Source organism: Lemur catta, chromosome 5, assembly GCF_020740605.2.
Source record: "Lemur catta isolate mLemCat1 chromosome 5, mLemCat1.pri, whole genome shotgun sequence".
Taxonomy (NCBI): Eukaryota; Metazoa; Chordata; class Mammalia; order Primates; family Lemuridae; genus Lemur; species Lemur catta.
In genome coordinates, this window is record NC_059132.1 from 39,704,405 (window position 1) to 39,726,520 (window position 22,116).

Genomic DNA, 22,116 nt, shown 5'->3' on the forward strand with positions numbered 1-22,116 from the left:
AAGGACTCCAAGAGCTAAATTCACATCTCTGCACCTGCATTTCTCTCAAACCTCACAACATATTTTAAGCTACCTCATGTCCTGCTTCACCTTAATATCCTTCAAGTACTTCCAGTAAAACATGTCCAAAAGGGACCTCCTCATTTCTGCCCCTGACCCTGACTCCAACAGTTCCTCCTGGACTGCCTGTTTCCAGTATTGGGTCCATCGACTGTCTGGTCACCTGGGCTCTGGAACCTCAGTATTCTCTCTTCCCTGGTGACCACATCTAATGTGCAGAGGAGTCAGTCCCAAAAGGCATCCTGTTTTGGCCTCCTCCTCCCCATTTCTAGTGCCACCATCCTCATCTAACAACTTCCTATCTGTTCTCAAGCCTTGCCTCTAGACTCTTACCTCTAAAAGTCATGACTGAATACATTTCTTCCCTGTTCAAAATATGGAGAGCTGCCCAGATGCAGCCCAGCCTCCTGCCAAGCTTCATCTCATATTTCTCCTCATATTCTTTCTGCACAGCTAATACAGAATGCTTCTCATACTGCAAACATGTCCAAAGTTTTCTTATTTCTAAGTCATTGTTTTCTATTATTACCTCCATTTCAACTATCAGCTTCCCCTTACATCTGCAAATGCCCTATTTATGCTTCAGGATCAGAACTAGTGTCAACTCCTTGCATAATACATAATCCCCTCAGTGGAAGTTCTCTCTCATCCTCCTCTAAAGACTCAAAGACATTTGTGTATATCACCCCTACAAAATTAAACCCCCACCCCCAGCATAAGTGGATTTGATATATCTTTTTGTCCTCCACCGTACCATGCATGACACCTTGTACTAGGTATGTACTCTAGAAATATCTGTTGAAGGATGAAACGACTTTCCAAAACAAAATTGTTATTTAATGGACACCATTCCTGCCGATTAACTGACCTTTAGAAGAAGCAGCCAAAATATAATAAAAACAGATAAACTTCACGTGCACAGCAACTTAGAAGGAATCAACTCAATCTCCTATACTTTCTATCACTTTAAGTACAACCACTCCAAAATGATAACCAAACACTATCATGTACACGGCAACTAAGAAAAATACAACATATTTTTTAAACTACAAATACGTTTTAGAAAAAAGAAAAGACCGACTCCTTCAATACTAAAATGACAGCAGACAGGCCTTCTACAAATAAACCTTTATAAAATTTCCTGCATCTTCCCACCATGCCAGTCAGTAGCTTCTAGAGGTGATAAACTATCTATAATCACAAAGGAAACTTCTTAATCTGCAGGAAATTGAATAACAGAGCGTTTGTTCCAAAACATTTTGTTTTGTCTGGAAGATACTCTCACGGCTGGTCAGAAAGGTTAAGAAGCAGCCAGATGAATTATAATGTGGAAGACAGACAGACTGACTGCCTCAATTAGGAAAAATAAAGTCGTCATTTCTGGAATGGTAGAGAGTTGCTGCTTCCCTATAAAAAAAGAGGAGATATAATCTCTCAAGTAAAGTATGCAAAGAGACCCTTCAAAATGGGAAAACACACTGGGAATCAAATGAAAAATAGCTCTGTTCTAACCTAAAGACCTTGATGCCTTTCACAGACCAAATTTCAAGCCTAGATACAGAACAGAATCATCATTGATTAAGAAAGAAAAAGGTGCTTTGTCCTAGACAGCACAGGAAGATATGAGGTATCTTCATTGATCAATACATGGTCATCCTTCAAGGTTAACATTTGGAGAAAAATGTATAATATTATGAGGATTGACACTCAATTTTTAAATTTGCTATCAGTTATAAAACTGGGCTTATTGCTATTTCTCTCACTATGTTCTCCATTTGGCTTCATTTGCTCTAGTTCATGATTTCTTCCTTAAATTAGCAAAGGTATTAATATATAAAACAGGCACACAGCTTCCATTCTGTACAAAGTTGGGGATATGGATAAATAGAAAATCACCTAAAATACTTTCTGAAATAAGACTCCTATATTTGTTCATTAAACTGCAAAAACTGCTCCTAAATTTTCTGAGTTTCTTTGGGGGGGGTTGCTTTTTAAACTTACAGTTATTTGCTTTTATTTCTAAGCTCTACTAACCGTCTTGACTAAGAATCTAAATAGAACTCATATCATCCACAGCTTTAGATTTGACTCCTCAAGTGAACAGTAGGACACAGAAACAAAAACTTGAGTTAAGCAGATCACTGGAATCCTGGGGATGCGCCCCTAGGGTCACTGTGATCCATTTCAGAAAGAGAAACTAAAGGGAAGTGGGCAGACTACCAGAGAATCTGACTAAAATATATATATATACACACACATACATACACAAATACACACAGCAACATTCGCTGTATCACACTGAGGAGGAAAGAGGCTAAGAAGAACTTTTCTTACAATGATTTTTACAACTCACAATAAAAAATTAATTCAGCTAATTTTAACATATTATTAAGACTCAAAAAATATTCTTTCAGCCAGTAATGTAGCCACAACCAAGAATTAATATTAAAACAGAGGTTTTACTGATTTGCATCTTCCAATATTTTAACAAAACATTTCATTCACAATCTGATTTGAAATGGCAGAAAATACATCTAAGAGGGGCTCATGACCATGGGGAACAACTCCAAATTAACAAATACTGCTATTTCAATGTTAGTGGTAAGATTTTATTGTATTGTTCAATAACAGAGAATATACTTTTTAAAAAATCTAGTATTTCCATTAGGATTAATACTCAAACTAATATTGATGATTAAACTTGGAGACTAGGAGCGGTAGTTATATTAATGTACTGAGAAGCAACACACACAAGTAAAATACAGAATGCTGCAGGAACACAATCAGAGAAATCATCATCATGAAAATGGCTTACTTTGACGTGGCTCTGGGCTCCCAGGTTGTAGATCTCTGTAGGCTTTACTTCATTAATGATCTTCACAAGGCAGGTACTGTCGGTGAGATCACCATAGTGCAACTTCATGTCTTTAGGATTCAAAAACATACCATTAGATAGAAGAAAACAACATAAGCTCAGTTCTTTAAAATACTGAAATTGAAATGCATGTTTTGAAAGTGTGAAAAACCAGGGTCAAAATAGAAATGTTATATTTGATGGTTCTAGAGTGGAAGAGTATAACTGTCATCTTTAAATAACCTAATAGTAGAAAGATATTTATATATGTTGCCTGTATCTATAAAGGATTTGTGGGGGTAAACTCAGATGAACTTTTTAGAAAGCAAAATATCATGACAGATGTTATACATTTAAACCTTAGAGCTCCAGATGGTTATAAGATATGTTATAAAAGAGTGAGATTCAGAAAAAGAAAACCTTACAATAATGTGCATGCCCCCTAAAGAAATCTGTAACATTCTGGTGATGGTGAAGATAGCTCTGTATTTCTTCAGATACTTTTATCTAGCAATTTTTAAGTACCCTATAAACATCAAACCTTAAACCACCCATGAAATGCCTGATGTAGTATCGTAATTCATTAAAGGACAACTAGCCTATTCCAACTCCTAAATCTAAGCAGATCCTTACAATGACTCCATTAGTGTAAGAATTTGATACATGTGAATGGGTGATTTGCTAACTTGATAGTTCCATTATTTTTACAAAATACTGATCTATATATCTAGATCCAATGGCAGTACCATTCTACACTCTGCACAAAAAAAAATAATTTTCAGGGATGATGCATTTAATAACTTGAATATTAAGATGGAAAGCCTTTTCTTTGGACAACTGGATTATCTTCCTGATAATATCACCGCCTTTATAAGTAACCCAAATTTTCAAATATTCCGGAGTGATCCATATCTCTCACCACCGACAAATATTAATTCAAGATGGATAAAAGACCAAAGATGTGGAACCAACCCAAGTGCCCATCAATTCATGACTGGATTAACAAAATGTAGTATATGTATACTATGGTATACTATGCAGCCACGAAGAAGGATGGAACAAGGCCTTTTGCAACAATTTGGATGGAATTAGAGACCATTATCCTAAGTGAAGTACCTAAACAATGGAAAAACAAACACCACATGTACGCACTATTAAACTGTAACTAACCAATGAGCACACATGTGCACAGAAGGAAGTAAAACTCAGGAGAAATCAAGCGGGGGAGAGGGGGGAGCAGGGGAGGGGCGAAAACCTACCTAACGGTTACAATGAACACTATCTGGGTTATGGGCACACTTATAACCCCTGACTCAAGCATAACAGAATACATGTAACCAAAAACATTTGTACTCCCATATTTTGAAATAAAAAATTAATTAATTAATTAATTAATTAAAAATACTCAGGGGCTCAGAGGTAAATACAAAAGGTTTACAAGCTGACTATATCATCCTTGCTGGCTAGAAAAACTGGTCAGAAGCTGAACTTGGCGTTAAAAGCTCTGTGTCCTAATCCCAGCTCTGCCTTCTTCATGGTGGGTGACCTAGATAAAGTCACAACCTCTCTCTGTCTCCATTTCCTCGTCTATAAAGTTGTCTCCCTAGAATCCTCAGGAGTTGCTGTAAAGATCCAATGAGAAAACACTGTGATTGCACTATATAAACTGTACAGCACACACAGGCAAATTTATTAACAAAATTAACAAAACAACTGCAAATACAGATAATGATCAGTAAAGTAATTTAAATATAATTTTGATTGCCATCTTTTTTTGGACTTCTCTTCACAAATTATTTTTAAAATGTATGAAGACTATTTAATTAAATGCACAAAAACTGTTTAACTTGATTAAATCAGACAGAACATAAAAAGCTAAGGGATGCTCTGTCAATATGGAACTGCTTTTACTTAAGGGGACAGGGATACCTGCAGTGGGGTGATCAAAGGCTCTTCCTCCTTGGTCTCTCAAAGTCACTTACCCAGTATCTTTCTAAAAGCCAAACCAGATGACACTACAGCTGAAGCCAGCAAGCAAAGACGGGTTGCAAAGCATGCAAATTGTATTCAATGCACTAATTCATGGGTAAATAATTGTGACTTGATGGGCTTTAGGGAAAATGACTTTGAAAACATCTTATTGAAGAGAGGAAGTTACAGAAAAAGATTTTAGAAAAAGAAAATGACTTACTTCCTTCAATATGAGCCTGGGGATTCTTATACAGATGTTCAATTCGACCTGTATTGAATGAACTGGATCGCCGTACAATTCCATGGACCTGCATTTTTACAGTATGGAAAGATAAAAATAAATAATAAAGATGCAATGAGGATTCATAAGTAACTTAGAAGTTCTTTAGCTAAGTTTAGCTTTATGAAAAAAGCAAAAATATTATTTTAAATTATTAGAAACAGTTCCACTGCTTACGTTCTCCCCAACCACTGCTCACCAGCTACCAACACCTAACCTCTATCTTTCTCCAGTGTTTTTACTGCCAATATCAACAAAGTAATTAGATAATCATGTGACTTAGTTGTAGATACTCAAATATCTCCTTTTCTAAACACACACACACTTACAGCCTAACTGCTGAAAAAATATCTCTTCCATTTGAAACTGAAGACAGATTATATGAGGCTGTATCAGTAAAACAGCTTGTGGCCTGTTTAATGCGGGCGTGAGGTCATCCCATCTTCCCAGGATCCTCAGAGGTGTAGCACTTTTATCTACTCTATATATTTCTGGAGCCATAGATATTGTCAGAGAGCAGTTTCTATTAAGCAGCTGTGTGGAAAAGTCAGAAAGCTCAATAGTATGAGTTAGAGACAAGATTTATGTATTACTGAATTTAAGACATAAAGAACATGCAAATGAAGAGAGGATTTTTAAAATAATTTTTATCTTGACTTAACCATGGTAAGCATGAGGGGAAAAGAGTTGTTGGGACAGGAATGCATACCTGTCTGATATTGAAGAAAAGATTATTTGTGTCAGATACATAAGAGAAATTGTTCCAGACCTAGTCACACTTCCTTCTTGTGTCAAGATTACTCCCTTTGTGCTGCCAATGCTAACACCAGCTTATGTCACCAGCTGTCCAAGTTCCAGTTCTACTGGTGGCAGTTTTAATCCTTGACTTATTTTAGAAGTGTTCCTTCTAATGTTGGATAGGTTCATTTGCAGCTGAATACACTTTTATATTTTAACTCAATCATTTTCTGTCTATTTCAAACCAAAATTAATCCTTGGCATGACTCAAATATTCCGAATGCAAGGAGGAAATTATAAGCATATAAGACTTTCTTTCAAATAGAAAAAAATGTCATCATCATTTTATATGGCATACATGAGAAACTGACTTCTGCAAAGGATACAACATACCCACAATTAGTAATTCTGTTGGTTAGTTGCTTTAGCCAACGAGAAAAACACTCGTCGACACTTTTCTAAAAGAACGAAACCCAAGAAAAGTTGGTAAACATGAAAATATTTTAAGAAGGGAACATGCAAACTTGGTTGACATTTTAGGAGGCAAACATTAAATAAAATCTAGGAAATGTTAAATTGAGATTTGGCTATACATATCCATTTCTTAATTTAGAAGTGGAGAAAACAACACGAATATTAAGCTTAGAGTTTGTTCTACTTTCTGAGCTCCAATTTTTCAAGTTGTTACTTAATTGTAAAGTTGAACTGCTCTACAAACTTAATTTTGTTTAATAAAAAGCAATTTCATATATATACTTATATATAACAAAATTGATGTTTACTACCAAAGTTGTTTTTAAAATACAGATTTCTTAGATGTAAATACTTTGTTTCATTGAATAAAAAAGAATTTCTATACTCTAAAACCAGATAATTTAACTTTTGACAATGAAAAGAATCATATTTAAGCTATCGTCTCTTGATTGCTGAATTCTGGGGAAGTCACATAATATTGCAATAGCCCAAATACACAGAAGTGCCATATACACAAATATTACATATAAACATAAAAGGCTTTGATAAAAATATTAAATGATCTTGATTGAGTCAGTGTGAAAAGCAGACAACCACACAAAGTTACAACCAATCAGTATAATAGGACTTTATTGTCACCCTTAAAATCAAAAGTATTAAGTACTAACTGCTTTTTTTTTTAATTAAAAAAAGTATTTTAATTTCCCCTAATTCCCAACTTTTGGTACGTGTATACAGGGAAAGAAAGATCTGCCAAATGCTTAATCCATGACAGCAGGTATTATTTTAAGCCCTAATGAAAGCTGAGTCTGTCTGCTTTTGAGACAGGTGAAATACAAACTTTAAAACAAGCCAAAATGTGTGCAAACTGCATAATCTAGTTAAGAATTTGAGATTAACAGCTTTCTGTTTACAGAAGGTCTCCTTTGTTTGTTTTCACAAGGATTTCGGAGAAAAGATATGAACGGTTAGGAAACCAAACAGAAAAGACAAGTGAGTTGAATCTGACTTTATACAAACTTAATCAAAATTGTTATTAAATATAGTAGCTCAAAACCAAATATAATTCTGAAAAACTGAGGTCTTAATAAACGAAGGGGGTTTTTGATAAATTTCATGTTCCATTTAACTAGGTGATGAAAAGGAAAATTTCAAGTTTTCTTAATGTCAAAACAAAGTTGGTTTAATTTCAAAACCTAGAGTCAGATTAGGCAATATAACAGAAATGATTTATTATTTATTATGATCAAGAAAATGGAAAATTATTACCACTGGATTTAAAATTCTTTATTGTCTAGATTTCTCTTGAAGGCAAGGATGCCTCCATGAGATGGTTGATGCTACTCTCCTTTTGAAAAGTATAGATCATCTAGATAATATTAATTGCCAACATTTACACATCAGTGACCACATTCGAGACATTCTTTGTACATATTAAATCATTTCATCTCCAAAAACCTTACTATTACTATTACCTTACTATTTCCATTCTACAGAGGAGGACACTGCCTGAGATCAAACAGCTGGCAAGTGGCAGCATTAAAGGACAGACGTGGTCGAGTCTGGTAACACTCTACTGAGTTGTTGTTTCAAAATGAAATACATAAAAAGCTTTGTCTTTTTTCAAATCAAAGCATCAAGGCTTCTGGGATAAGAAAACAAAATATTTCAAGGATTCTCATAGATCAAGATAAAGTGTAGGAACTTCAGGTTCTAACAAATAATTTCCCAGAGATAACAATCAGACAATCCTTATATCCCATTTCTCTTCTGTTCTGACAATTCACATCAGAGCTGGTGGTTATATAGTTCCTTTCCTGGAAGGAAAACCCACAATTTACCTATTTTTTTATTTTAAAGTCTGATATGCTATGTAGTCATTTTACCAAGTCATTTAATATAGATTTTTCATATATTCCCAGATTTTAGCTTTTAAAAGGTTCAATTTTGTCTTTTATTTGTCTGGTTTTCCTCTGTAATCAGTGCAAAACGGGTACAAAAGTATGTCGTTGGCTTATGTGCTAACAAAGGCATTGGGAAGGCACTTAAAACTATTAATAAAATGTGCTTTCATAAAAAGCTTCACTTCTGTCCATTTTCCTTTTTCCCATATGAGGGGAAGGAACATGCTTAGCTCTATCATCCTTGGCAACAGACCATGCCTGCTATTCAGTAATGCTAATCAATGATTGGACTAGGCAGCCTTCTACAAGACCCGTGTCCACTAGCTTGTCCACATCAGACACTGTATCACTCTGCCACTCTTGATCAATAAGTCTCATGAATTCCAGAGTTCCACTTCTAATCTTCACAACTACCTCAGGACATAGGTGTGCTTATCATTTCCATTTACAGACCAAGAAATTAAGTCTTAGAGGAGTCAAGTGACTTGTCCAAAGTCACAAAGCCAGAAAGTGACAGAGGAGGATTAAGACACAGCTACCCAGCACCCAATGGCTCCCTTGCCACAGCGAGCTGGACAGACCACCTTGTCCACTCACTTGTCTACACTGGTCAACAGAGTATAAAGGAGAATGATCCTTTGCACTTCAGCAATGTGTGGAATTCAGTATACAAAGTATTTAAAGGGTGACTTTCCACAAAACCCCAATATTCTTGGTTTTCCTCATCATGAGATGACATTTCTAGGCACTCAATTAAGAATGAACAAGTGTTAGATCCATTCTTGTTATACTCTACTAAATGTTTAATTCTGAATAAAATTCAAGAAAAAAGCAACATTAAAAACTGTCATTTTAAATCTTAAATTGAGTCTCTTCTCAATGAGAACTGGACCTGGGATAAAGCAATCCTTTACTTTTTCACTTTAAATGGTTCATTCAGAGCATGATCAGATATGTGGATTTCAGTAGCCACATTTGATGGCCAGGCCCCCCGGCTTCAGGAATTTAAAAGCATGTGAGGTCATTACAAGGGAATTAACCATAACTAATCAGTATAGTAGTATCTGCTATTCCTTTTCAAGTCATCCACAAATACTTTTGCTTTAAGGTTAGCTAAGCTTTTTGTACTTTTATTTTGCTTTTTTGACACTAATTCTGCACACAGGGTCTGTTTTTGCCCAGGCCATCATCACCCCACCAACCTGGCTCCACTCCCCATATATTAATAGTCAATGCACCCCCAGCCTCAACAAAAGGCTGACCTTGCCACTGCTCGTCAGTCAAAGTTTGCTCTTTCTCTTCTAGGAAGAACAACTTAGACTCAGCATCAAGCCTCTTCACAGTGTTTCTTTGTTCCTGGCTTGCACTTTTCTACCCCAAAGTATGTTGTTTTCAGTTGTCCCTTATCTTTCAGATATGCCTTATACAAAGACTAGATCAAAACAACATGATAGTTCGGAGAAGCAAGGCCCCCCAAATTTAAAATTTAAAATACCTTAAGGTACCTTGTCCAACCTCACCATATGATTAAATCTGTCACCTGATCCCATCTGGATTTCTAGTTGCAGTGGTTCTCTATCTGGCAAACTCTATCTGCAACACCTGGGGACATTAGAAAGGACAATTCCCAGACCTCTGAATCAGCCTTCTGTGTCTTAACGGGGCCTCTGGAAGATTCTGATGCATACTAAAGGTTGAGAACCTGCTGAGGTAGAAGTCTATATTCAGCCAAAACTGTGGACATTGACCCTCTGAGTTCAGGTGTAAACAGGTATGTACCTCTCTCAGCTCACTTCATGCACTCTACCAACCTTGTTGTTTTACTCACAGTCTTGAGTAACCAGAGACTGTGGCAGATAATTCTAGAAATTTTCCAATCCAGCCAATCTGAAAAATCACTCTAACATTTACTTTCACCTAAACACAAAAAGATAAAGCCTGTGCCACCATCAGATTCCTCTTAATGGCTTATTCTCCAATTATATCAATGTCTTAACATTGAGGACAGCAGCCTATTAAAATTGAATACAATGCAGATAAACATACTATCACTCCCACTATATGTAGAGAGCTCACATTTCCCCTGTACTATGAGGAAGACTCATTTCTGCTTATGCTTTATAGCTCTGTACCTTCCCCCTATATTGTCAGTCATGTTTCCCTCTAACAATTTATTGATCTCACTCTTAAACCTGTCTTCTCTTGCCAATTATTGTTTCAGTGATAAATTCTTCCCATTAACTGTGATTTGCCAAGTGGGCCTGCTAGTGTCTTTTTTTTTTTCTTTTTTTTTTTTTCCAAAATATTAAGGGGTACGAATGTTTTTGTTACATGGATAGCTTTTATCATGCTTAAGTCAGGGTATTAGTGTGCCCAACACCTGAATAGTGTTCACTGTATCTGTTAGATAGGTTTTTACCTTTCTCCTTTTTCTCCTTCCCCACTTCTTGATTTCCAATGACTTTTACTTCTCTCTGTGCCCATCTGTGCCTATGAATTATTTCCAAATTATTAGAGAGTACATATGGTGTTTGTTTTTCCATTCCTGAGATATTTCTCCAGTTCTATCCAAAATGCTGCAAAAGACATTAATTCATCTCTTTTTATGGCTGAGTAGCACTCCATAGTATACATATACCACATTTTATTAATCCACTCATGTATTGATGTGCACTTAGGTTGATTTCACATCTTTGCAATTGTGAATTGTGCTACAATAAACATTCAAGTGCAGGTGTCTTTTTGATAATATGACTTCTTTTCCTTTGGGGTGATACTAGTACTGGGATTGCTGGGTCAAATGGTAAGTCTATATTTATTTCTTTGAGGAATCTCCATACTGTTTTCCATACAGGTTGTACTAATTTGCAGTCCCACCAAAAGTGTATAAGTGTTCCTTTCTCTCTGCATCCCCACCAGCATCTACTGTTTTTTGACTTTTCAATAATAGCCATTCTGACAGGGATAAGGTGATATCTCATTGTGATTTTAATTTGTATTTCCTTGATGATTAGTGATGTTGAGCATTTTTTCATATGTTTTTTGGCCATTTTTCTATCTTCTTTTGAAAAACTTCTGTTCATGTCTTTTGCCCACTTTTTAATGGGGTTGTTTATTCTGTTCTTGCTGCCTTGAGTTCTTTGTAAATTATGGATCAGCCCTTTATCGGATGTGTAGTTTGTGAATATTTTCTCCCATTCTTTAGGTCATCTATTTGCTCTGTTTGCTTATTTCCTTTGCTTTGTAGAAGCTTTTTGACTTAATCAAGTGCCATATTGTCTTTTTGTATCAGAATCAGATCTACTCTTACAATTTCAAATATCTAGAAAACATATGCAGCTCACCAAACAGCCCCAGGTTCTCATTACATCTATTTCTAAATCTCTCATCCTACCTGTCTTCTGAAGTCTGGTAGTTCCTTAACAAGAGACACCTAAATGGAGGTTTGCTTTGCCATGCATGTCTTCTTCTTAGCCTTTTCTAGTAACACTAACAGCATCACTTGCCTGAAAATGGCTAATGTCTACACATCCAACTAGCCCTGTCACTCATCCACCCATTACTGCAGCACAAGGCCATGCTCCCTTGTCCTCTGGACTAGATACAAATGCTGCCTGTTGCCACCAACCTCATCTCCAGTCTCACCATCCCCCACAACCTCCTAGAAGTAAATCTAAACACCCATGCATTTTGAGCATCACTTCTAACATGTCACCTTGCTCTTCACAACTGCGGTGACTTCTCAGCTAGCTTCTTTTCTTGGTTCACTTGATACGCAACCACATCAGTAATTCCTCTCTGGCCACCAAACATCTCTCAGCTGCTCCCAAACATCTGAAACACAGCACAGATATCTCTCTGCCAAATCTTTTCTTTTAATATTTATTAAGGCATTAGGTTAATCTAGCCTAAATAAATATCAGTCTTTCCCTAAAACCAACTGTTTGTACTACTTAATAATTTACTCTAAAACTCTCTATTCTGTAGATATGTGTTCCTTTCTTAATTATTACAGCAACATATCCATATGGACATATGTGTACATGTCTGAAAGTCAAAGGTCTAAGAAAAGATTATGAACTAAAAGAAAATTAATTTCCTTTTCTTCAAATGCTGTTGGCATTTTGATGCCAAATTCCTTGCTGTAATTTTTCCATTTGCCCAGACTACACATTTGTGAAACAATATGCCTCCAATTGGAATAAACAGACAATCCAAAATTATCTATATAAAAATTCACCAAGTAGGTCAGAGCATATGGGCCACTGTGAAGGTTTTTGCTCTCTGTACAGTCTGAATTTATATATATGTATATATCTGAAAAATGGTTCTTAGAAAAGTAAGGTGTACACACTGAGCTACATCAAAATTAATATATAAAACTCTTGTTTCTTTTAAGAAAGGGAGAAAATGTTGAAGATGACAATAGCAGCAGCAGCAGCAAACCTAAGTTTCAGGTTCCATAAAATATATGGCTGCCTATTAGAAAGCAAAAACCTCCAGGTGTAGATATTTCATTCAAGCTTGCCAAAGATCAGCTTGGATTTTATTGCTCTGTGCAATTTCTGAATTAAGTGACTTCACTGTGAGTGGGACCTTTTTGTGTAACACATTACATCATAAATTAACCCTAACAACATTACAGCTTCAGCTTGCACAGGCAGCTGCTTTATCAGAGAATGTGGGAAGCGTGCGAAGAGGTTGAACACTGAGGTGCCGGGGAGCCACCAGTGCTCACCAGCAGATAAACAGCACAATGAGCTGGCAGGATCACAAGCCCGGAGGCACATTCTTCCCTGGATTCTGATTTGTTATCAGAGTTTCAGTGGAAAACACACACAGGAGGACAGCAGCAAAGGAAGCTTGCGGCCAGTGCGTCCAAGCGATTCCGCCATCCTGAGCTTGCTTGTCCACTGAGTCACCCACCTCATAGCCTTTCTCTAGCAGGAACTCGGCCAAGTATGAACCATCCTGGGAAAAGGAAAAAAAAATGAAAACCATCAGTCCCATTGTGACTGGTATAGTAAGGTAGCCTAGACTGCGAGTTTTAAGAAAAGCTTTTAAAAGGCTACATGAACTTAAATTAAGGGTCACGGCAACCAAAATAAAAATAATACCAATAATGCCAATAAATACCACATGGAGTTACACTATACACAAAGCATTTTCACAAACAACATATCATTTGAGCTCACCAAAGACAGGAGAAAACTAAAATCCAGGGAAGTAATACAGGGCAACAGAGAGAACATGAAGCTCCACAATCAGATGGCTTTGGGTTTAGGTTTTGGCACTTACTAGCTGCAAACTATGCAAAATATGTGGGCAAAACACAGAATGCGTTGGTGCTATAGAAACATAAAACAGAACTCTTACTAATTCTGGGAGGGTTGCAAAAAAGGAATCACTGGGGAAGGGATAAGATGGGAGCTAGAAGGGATTGGGGAGAGGAAGCGCAAATGTGAAGAGGTGTTAGCACTCCATGGTGGAGTGGGGAGGGCCACGGGACAAGTGGAGGAAGGTAACCGCCTTTGGGGGGTTGGCCTCTGGGCACTGGCAGGTGGTGGCTGCTAAACTAAGGGTTTTGGAAAGTCACTGACGGCTTTAAAGGGTTTTGAGGTCAGGGCTGGGGGCAATAATCAGATTTGTATTATTATCACCACATATACACACACATACACATATGGAATTTTTAAAAAGAGGATAGTAATCTTCATAAAATAGTAAATACTTCATTCTTATTAATCTTAAATCATGTAGTTAATAACTTAAGATGAAGATGCCTAACTAAATATAGAGATTCTCAACTGAATTTTAATAATTATTTTAAAATTTTCTGGTGAGGGTCTTTATTTAAACTATATCATCTTCCACTTTTAGGGAAAGAAAGTGTGAGAGACATCTAATTAAACTTTTAAGAGGTAAAAGATGAGAAATCACCATTCTACAGGTACTATAAACAGTCGCCAGCCTCGCTCAGAAAATGAAATGATTGCAAAATAGACATTTGCAATCAATCCTATAATTGCTCTTCAGCTTTTAGCCCAAGTGAGAGGTCTCCCTCCATCTCATCTGGACTTAAAAATGGAAATTTGTGTCTTCAAAAGTAGTTGTGGATGTTTGGGTTTTCTATGGTTTCTTCACTTTGAATAAGGTTAAAATATCCCTTTGAGCTTAAAAAGTTCCTACTAGATATGCCAGGAAAAAAAAAATGAAGCAAGCCTTATTATTATCTTTACTTAACCGAAAGCTGGAATTGGAGACACCCTATGGGTCCTGAAAATGACAGGGCTGCCAAGCGAGAGTTTACTACATTAACGCAAAAGTCGTGCATAAATTCAGGCAGGATGACAAGGCAAGGCATACAAGGGACACATTCTGTGGTTCATTAAAACCTCCAGCAGATTTCTTCTGACTTTTTGACATAAATATTCTGGTTTATAGACTCGTGGAGAAGATTAATTGTTTGGCATATTCCTTTTTACCCTATTGGTACAATTTTCACAGTTTTACATATCTAATATGCAAACTAAGTCAGATAATGAGACTGATCGATTCAGACCAGCACAAGCCAGGTTGGTCTACATGACCACTGGCAATGTTAGAATAATCAGTAGCCCTATAAATCAAGCAATGAGAAAATAGCTTAACAGAAAAATATTTGTAATATGAATGATAATTTGACAGTAGGTTTGAAAGCATAAAGTTTTGATGTTGCTTTGAAGCAGGCAACATTATACTATTTGTGTTTTATAATTCTCTCGGAATAAAAAGTTAAAATGCTTTGTGTTCTACCACAGTTGCATGAAATGTTTAAAAAAAAAAAAAAGACGGAGGTGAATGTGCTAGAGATCCCTGGGGTGGGGAGAGCTGTGATTATTTAGAAAGCTGATGTGAAACAGACCTGACCAGGACTGAACCCTGTCAATAAGGTCTTGTTCTTCTCACCCAGGCCACTTCTCAGACTTTCCAACCGCACTGGAACACTCTGAACCAGCAGTGGCACCCGCTTCCTCCTTGCTTCCTTGCCAGGCCTCTCAAGTGATAGGGCCCGGGCTGCACAATGAGTGGGAAACGAGCCCAGCAAGCGAGGGCTCCTGGTCTCTGGCACTGGGGGCCCAGCAGGCCTCCCCCTCATCCTCTTCCCAGGCCCCTGGGGGACTCCAGGGGAGACATGGTATCTGAGCAGGCAGAAGTCCGCCAAGCCACTGGGATGGTTGTTTCTGCCTCCTCTTGAAGCACAGGGCTGATAGAGAATGGTCCAAGCAGACTAATGACTGAACTGTCACAGCTACTAAGAACCTGCAACTAACATTAAGTTCTGACACTTGACTCCTCTGAAAACAAGGAACGAATAAACTAAATCTCCAACTTGTTCACTATGAACACAATTAATCTGGTATAAATTCCTGTCTGGGTTCAATCCTTATTACAGAAAATTTTTTAATTAGAAAGATAATGTCCCAATGTGACCTTTTAAAATTTAATTTTATACTTGGTTATTAAGGGTATCCATTTCATATTAAATGCCATATAGTTTTAAGCAATCACCATGGCTTTCATATTTTCAAGACAGTGAAATATTTTCTATCCTGCTCTTACAAGAACTCAGCTAGAAGTTAAGCAGCCATTTGGCATCACAGGTAACTAAGACATGGAGAGGTTAGTTGAATTGCCTAATATCACACTAGTTTACAGACAAAGCCAGGACTAGAATCCAAGGCTTCCACAATGTTGAAATAGGAAATAATCTCCTTCCTCACCGTCCTCTACCTGGGACCTACCAAAACAAATCAAAACCCAACAAAATAATCAAAGACCATAAAAGAATCATTTTCAAACCAAATTGATTTAGTCATTTTCCATCATAGGGTGTTTTATGGATTAGACAGCGCTTCCAGTTTTAACCAATTGATCTAAATGCAGAAAAGTCATGTAATTTTAGAATACTCAGAGGAGGGAGAAAGGATATAGTGGCTGAGATTTCCCAGGTCTCGGTTTTGGGCACTTGCAGCACTGCCCGTGAAGTGGTTCAGTGTTGTCTGGAGGTGAATTTGGATTGGTGGTAGTTGTATGTTGCCTTTGAGGCTGAAAGGGCAAAGCCTCTGCCCAGGGTTCAAAAGGGCCAGGTTTCAATGTTCCTAATGCCCATCCTGTTCTTCAGAGGGGGTGGGCCCTCACTTTCCACGGAGTACTCAGAAATGTTCCAGATAGTCACATAAAAACTAAGAGTAATTCCAGAAATTAACAGAATCATATTTTGACTATAGTAAATAAAATTCCACAACTATAAAAAGCTGAAGGAAACACAGAAAGTTTCCCCCTTCTTTCATCAGCCGACCTTCACATCCACAAACACACTGTCCAAACATATACGTGCCAGGGCATGCCATCCTCCTGCAGCAGAGAGAGACTAGTATTTCTTTTCTCTCTTCCAACACGGATCCATGTATAGCCCAGACAGGCAAATGAAAAGGGAATTTTCTTATACGCAATTTGAGAAACTGGCCCCTCTGAACTGCATGCTAAATCATAGTGTATGTTTGTTTCTACTTAAGCACCCTTTGGCAGCTTCTTTGAACAGGATAAGGTAAGTAGTATTAGGCTAAGAAACCATGTAACTAACAAAATGAATGTCTTTGTTTAGATCATCTCAAGCAACAGGAAGTAGAACACCCCTTCTACAAGAAGAGAAAGTGCTCATTTGCATTGTCTTTTATGCTCTTTAACTCTATGTATTCTAATTACTTTTTTAAAAAAGCATGTTTCCAGCTAATCACAAGTACAATATCAAGGTAATCTGGACCTCCAATAAGAGAAATACAAACACCTCAATGATTAATAGAGAATGCTGTTTTGAATCAGAATGAAAACTTTGATGATTTAACCACTGTGAAGAAGCCAGAGGCAGAATACATTCAAAAAGTATTTACATCCAGCTCATGTTTCTTACAGAAATCATTGAATAAAATCTGTCAGACTCACAGAATTCAAAAGACCATGGGGATAAATTAATCCAACTCTCTCATTTTACAGATCAGGAAATTGAGATTCAAAACAGGTAAATGTTTAGCGTACAGTCACAGTTACAAAGTAGCAGAACCTGCACCAAAAAATAAAAATAAAAACCAGTTCTCTGGACTCCAGACCTCATAATTTTGCACTAAAAAATACTGAGCAAATATCTAAAATGCAGAGATTGGACTAATGACTATGGTTGAGAATCAAGGAAAACGCACTAATGCCTTACCAGAGTGAAGAACAAGAGCAGAGCCAATAATTATCAATAGATCAATAATTAACTGATTGGTAGAGAGGAAATGAGGACACCAACAATATTTAAAACATATAAATAAGTCCCATCTCCTATAGTCTTTAAAGTTTAAAAGTACTTCCCCATAAAAGCTGCTATCACCAAAGAACTGACTCTCACTTCTTTTGATTTACCTCCTGGTAGAGAGGAAGGAGCACAGCAATCCAGAAATGTAATCAACAACCTGTGAATAATAAAGAATTGATTGTGCCCAGCAGCTAAAATAATCTTTACCTAACCACCCCCTCCTTTTTTTCAAGAAAAAGAGCTTCCAAGCAGGTGCTCAGAGGTTGCACATATACCTCACACACATTAAGAAGCAAGAATGGCCCTGCACCCAGACACAACACCTTTCAGGAAAGAGGGATGAGTGTGAGGCTAATTCAGGTATCCATGCTTCAGAAACACGCCAGATATTTTCAATCATCCTATGTATTAGTATACCACGACACAGAATTCTCTCCCCCAAACATATTCAGTTTCATGAGGTTACAATGTTAAAAGAAAAAAGATTTACACATTAAAAAAAAAATCGAAGAGGGAAGAAATGGCCTTAAAGATTAATTTTAAAAAAATCTCTTTCCCAATTTGAGAGGTTAAAAAAATTAACTTTGTTTTTTCATTATTTTCTTTTTTTTTCTTAGCCTTCACAGAACATTGAAGAATCTTTTTTTCATTTTTTGACTAGTATTAAAACTGAAGAGTGTTTGGTGATTGTAACCTTACATATTATTTCTTCAGGGAATTATATATACTTTACCTACTTTTTTAGTAGGCTGTGTTTTGCCAATTGTTTTGTTTTGATTACATGTATAAAATTGACTAGTTTTTATCTCCAACAAAAGCCACTCAAAAACTGATCAAAGCAGGTCAGCAGATTTTTCATTCCTTTCATGTTGCAAATGATTATTTTAAACCCTCAGTTTAACAAGGAAGAATGCAAATATCAAAATGTGAACTCCAGGCATATTTGCACAACCTAGCGTTTGTGATGACACTTACTTCAACATATTAAAATGAGTTTCTGTAATTTAGGCAAATGCTATAAATAAAATGAGACTAAAGGGTTTAAAACAAGCAGTTAGAAAGGAAGCAGTTGCTGATAAGGCATAGAAAGATAATTTTTAATTAAACAATTAGGAGAAAGACAATACACATAGACACTCCAACACATATAGTCCTAGAAATGTTTGAAAAGCCTCAAAACTACAACGATCCCTGACTTACAATGGTTCCACTTATGATTTTTCAACTTTATGATGGTGCAAAAGTGATATATATCCAGTATGTTCCTCGACTAATGATGGAGCTACTTCCTGATAAAGCCATCATAAATTGAAAATATTATAAATAGAAAATGTACTTTTAACTTTCAACATCTTCAGCTTAACGAAGGGTTTATCAAGACGTAACCTCATGGTTAGTTGAGAAGCATCTGTAAATGCAAAGGCACTCATTAACAGCCTGTGTGTGTGCTGAGTGGTACGTAATGTAGATAAGTAAAGGGTAAGTCCACCTGTTCACTTCCACATAAATAAAAGTATGCCCAATGAATACTGTATCCCACTGGTTTTCTTTGTTTTTTTATTGTAAGTTTCTTTAAACTATTTTTCTCTCTTTCTCTCTCCCATTCTTGCCACTCATGCTGAAGTTTCTATCCCTCAGAGAAAAAAAATCCAAATGTGACCTTCTATGACTACAAATGATGATGCTAATAGTAAGAACAAGAGTGTGCACTTACATGTACTTACTATTTGCCAGGCATGTTCTCAGTGTTCTACATTCATTAACTTTTTAAATCTTCAGGACAACCCCATGTACTTGGTACTGTTATTGCCTCCATTTTACAAATGAGGAAACTGAGGAGAATTGAGACTAAGTAACCTGCTCAAGGTCTAATAGAAGGTAGAGCAAGAATTTAAACTTTGTATATTTGTAATGAATTATTTGTATGGCAATTCGCTTCACTAAAAGGATCAATGACTCCATAATGATGGGCCTAGAGATATTTTAATATAAAGTTTGGTTTCCATAGAACTATAAACAATGGAAAATGAGCCAGATTAGTGGATATCCAACACCCATTTGGCCCATAGGTGTTACAGAACAGTGAACAGGAAGGAAATAAGAGATTTAGTTCCTGCCCTATTGCTCTGAGAAGTATCTGGGAAGCCAGGCATTTCCTGGCCTAGATAGGATTATGCTTCAACATTGGCTAGGACCTCCAGATTTCACATACATCAACACACCCACACGTGGACAGGATGAGAATAATAACCAGGTAACCTATACAGCTAATCAAAATGTCCTGCTATCAGGGAACAACAGTCGATGCATGAGTCATGGACAGAAGGTGGCAAGGCTTTGTGGATCAAAGAAAAGCTATGAAATACTACCACAATGACCTCTTCTATACTAGATGGCACAGTGCCCTGGAGAAATAAATCACCACACTTGAGCATGAAATCAAGGTTGGGAAAAAACAGAGGAAATACAAGAAGCATATCCCTGTCAAAATCCTTTTAAAGATCTGCCTAACTGGCCAGTTCAGTGCTAGTGTGAATAACTCCTTTCAAGTTTAGAACAATACACTAGTTGAAAGTTTTTACAACTCAGGGCTCCAAATACATTAATAAAGATTTGCATAGGTCTGTAGATACTATATTACCAATAAACTTCATGCTTCAATAGTAACTTCTTTGCAGTAAATAACTATACATATATAAAAATTACAATTGTACAAATCTGGAAAACAGTTTTTCTCTCTTTCCCTTCCCCTTTCTCACTATCTCCCAGAGTGACAGTGCATACAATTAAAGGCTGTTTCTTTGCAAAGTCCATGCTCACATAGTTCTAATCGCTGAAGTGATTTATAGAGGAAATGACTTTTTTGCAGGTACTCTAAAACAGAGCTGCACTTTGTCCAATGTTCAAGGCCATGCTTAATGAAAAATGTTAAATTTGGAAGGAAAAAACTGTAGAAGAGAAGAATTATGAAATTTTAGTATTTGCCTGATTTATTAATGCTTCCTTGTACATTTCTTTTTATAATTTGTGTCCTGGCTCAGGCAGGAAGGTAAAACAAACGTCCTTTTGTTTATGGCTCTAAAAGGTCACAAGAATAACAAAAGGATACACAAATATTGGTGACTATACCTTTCCCCATTTTAGTGTACATTCAACAGGTTGCTAACCAAAATGTCACTATTGATTTCACACAGACTTTAACTATTGACAAATATTCTTGCTCTTGTTAACCCAATTTCTTTCAAGGATATAATTAATTAGTATGATCCAGTTAAGACTGTTCTTAAAATGTGTACATGTCATGATAGAAATGCCACTTAACAGCTCCCTGATGCATTTCAGAACTGCTCTGCAAGAGTCCCCACCATACGGAAAACATCGTCAATCACTGAAGAAAGATGCAAATTGAGAACTATGATTGGGAAACTTAAAATCACTGAAAAACAGACGAAATTCAAGCATATGTACAGGAGTGTAAATGCAGAGATTTGTAAGCAGTTACCCAGAAAGCTGTAGATCATTAAACTAATAAAGGTAACTAATACTCAGCCCCAGGACAGATAAAGTGTAAGAATTGCAAGTCACTGAAGACAAGCAGAGCTCCTAGTGAGTATAAAGAATGTAGGCTTCACTGGAGTGTGGCATGTGGAGTTAGATTCAGCTGGTAAAACTCAATTTTGTGGGCCAGTAAACCTCTGTATTTGTTATGTTATGCTATATTGTATAGTAGGGTTCTGCCACCCAGAGAAGATATACAAAACCATTTGGGACAGTGGGGGGTGGAGGGAGAGGGAGTGTCACATATTTAAAAGTCTGTGCCTCCACCATACTTGCAGCTGTCTTCTGGTGTCACACTGCTTTGCAGGCTGAACAAGCCAGGCATGTTTCCAGATAGCTCCAACACAGAAACAAAAGGGGATAAAATGTTGGTGAGATACTGAGACTACAGTTCAAACCTACACAGGGCTAATGTTTTCAGTTGTTTTTTATTTTGTTGTTTTACTTTCTTTTCCTTATCAAACCACATGCTTTTTAAAATATCAACTCAGTGGGACTGAAGAAAATATTTTCAAGATTCTACTGAAAAAGACCACAGCTTTGTAAGGGAGGTGAATTTCTCTAAGTGAAAAATGACCTCCTGCCCTACTAGGGATTGGACACCATCCCCCATTTTGGTCTCAGTAGCACCAAATTCTAAATTACCAACCTGGACAAGGCCTTAGGCTGAGGCAGAGGTAAGCCTTAACTTCAGTGTAGAAGCTGAAAAGTAGGTGTCTCTAACTCGATCTATCCTGACCACATGCACCTTGTGGTCTAATCTTAAATACTTAAATTTCTAACCATATTTCTGTTTCCCTGCTCCTATATTTATCATATATTTGGGGCTATTTTACCATTTTATAGATTTGGGTCATAAAGCACTTTTTTATAGACATAGTTAACTCAACTTTACATTATAGCATATATGTTCTTCAAAGTATTTATTATTGTTTCT

The 22,116-nt window shown here is 36.8% G+C and overlaps 1 protein-coding gene across 1 annotated transcript in view; it reads right to left on the minus strand.

The window, feature by feature from the left end:
* Positions 1–22,116, minus strand: part of GMDS (GDP-mannose 4,6-dehydratase) — a 614,024-nt gene that overhangs the window by 476,535 nt on the left and 115,373 nt on the right. The window contains exons 2-4 of the mRNA XM_045551568.1: positions 13,208–13,252; positions 5,106–5,193; positions 2,876–2,985 (exon numbers count right to left, since the gene is read on the minus strand). Coding sequence (XP_045407524.1) covers positions 2,876–2,985; positions 5,106–5,193; positions 13,208–13,252 — 243 coding nt within the window. The remainder of the gene's footprint in view (positions 1–2,875; positions 2,986–5,105; positions 5,194–13,207; positions 13,253–22,116) is intronic.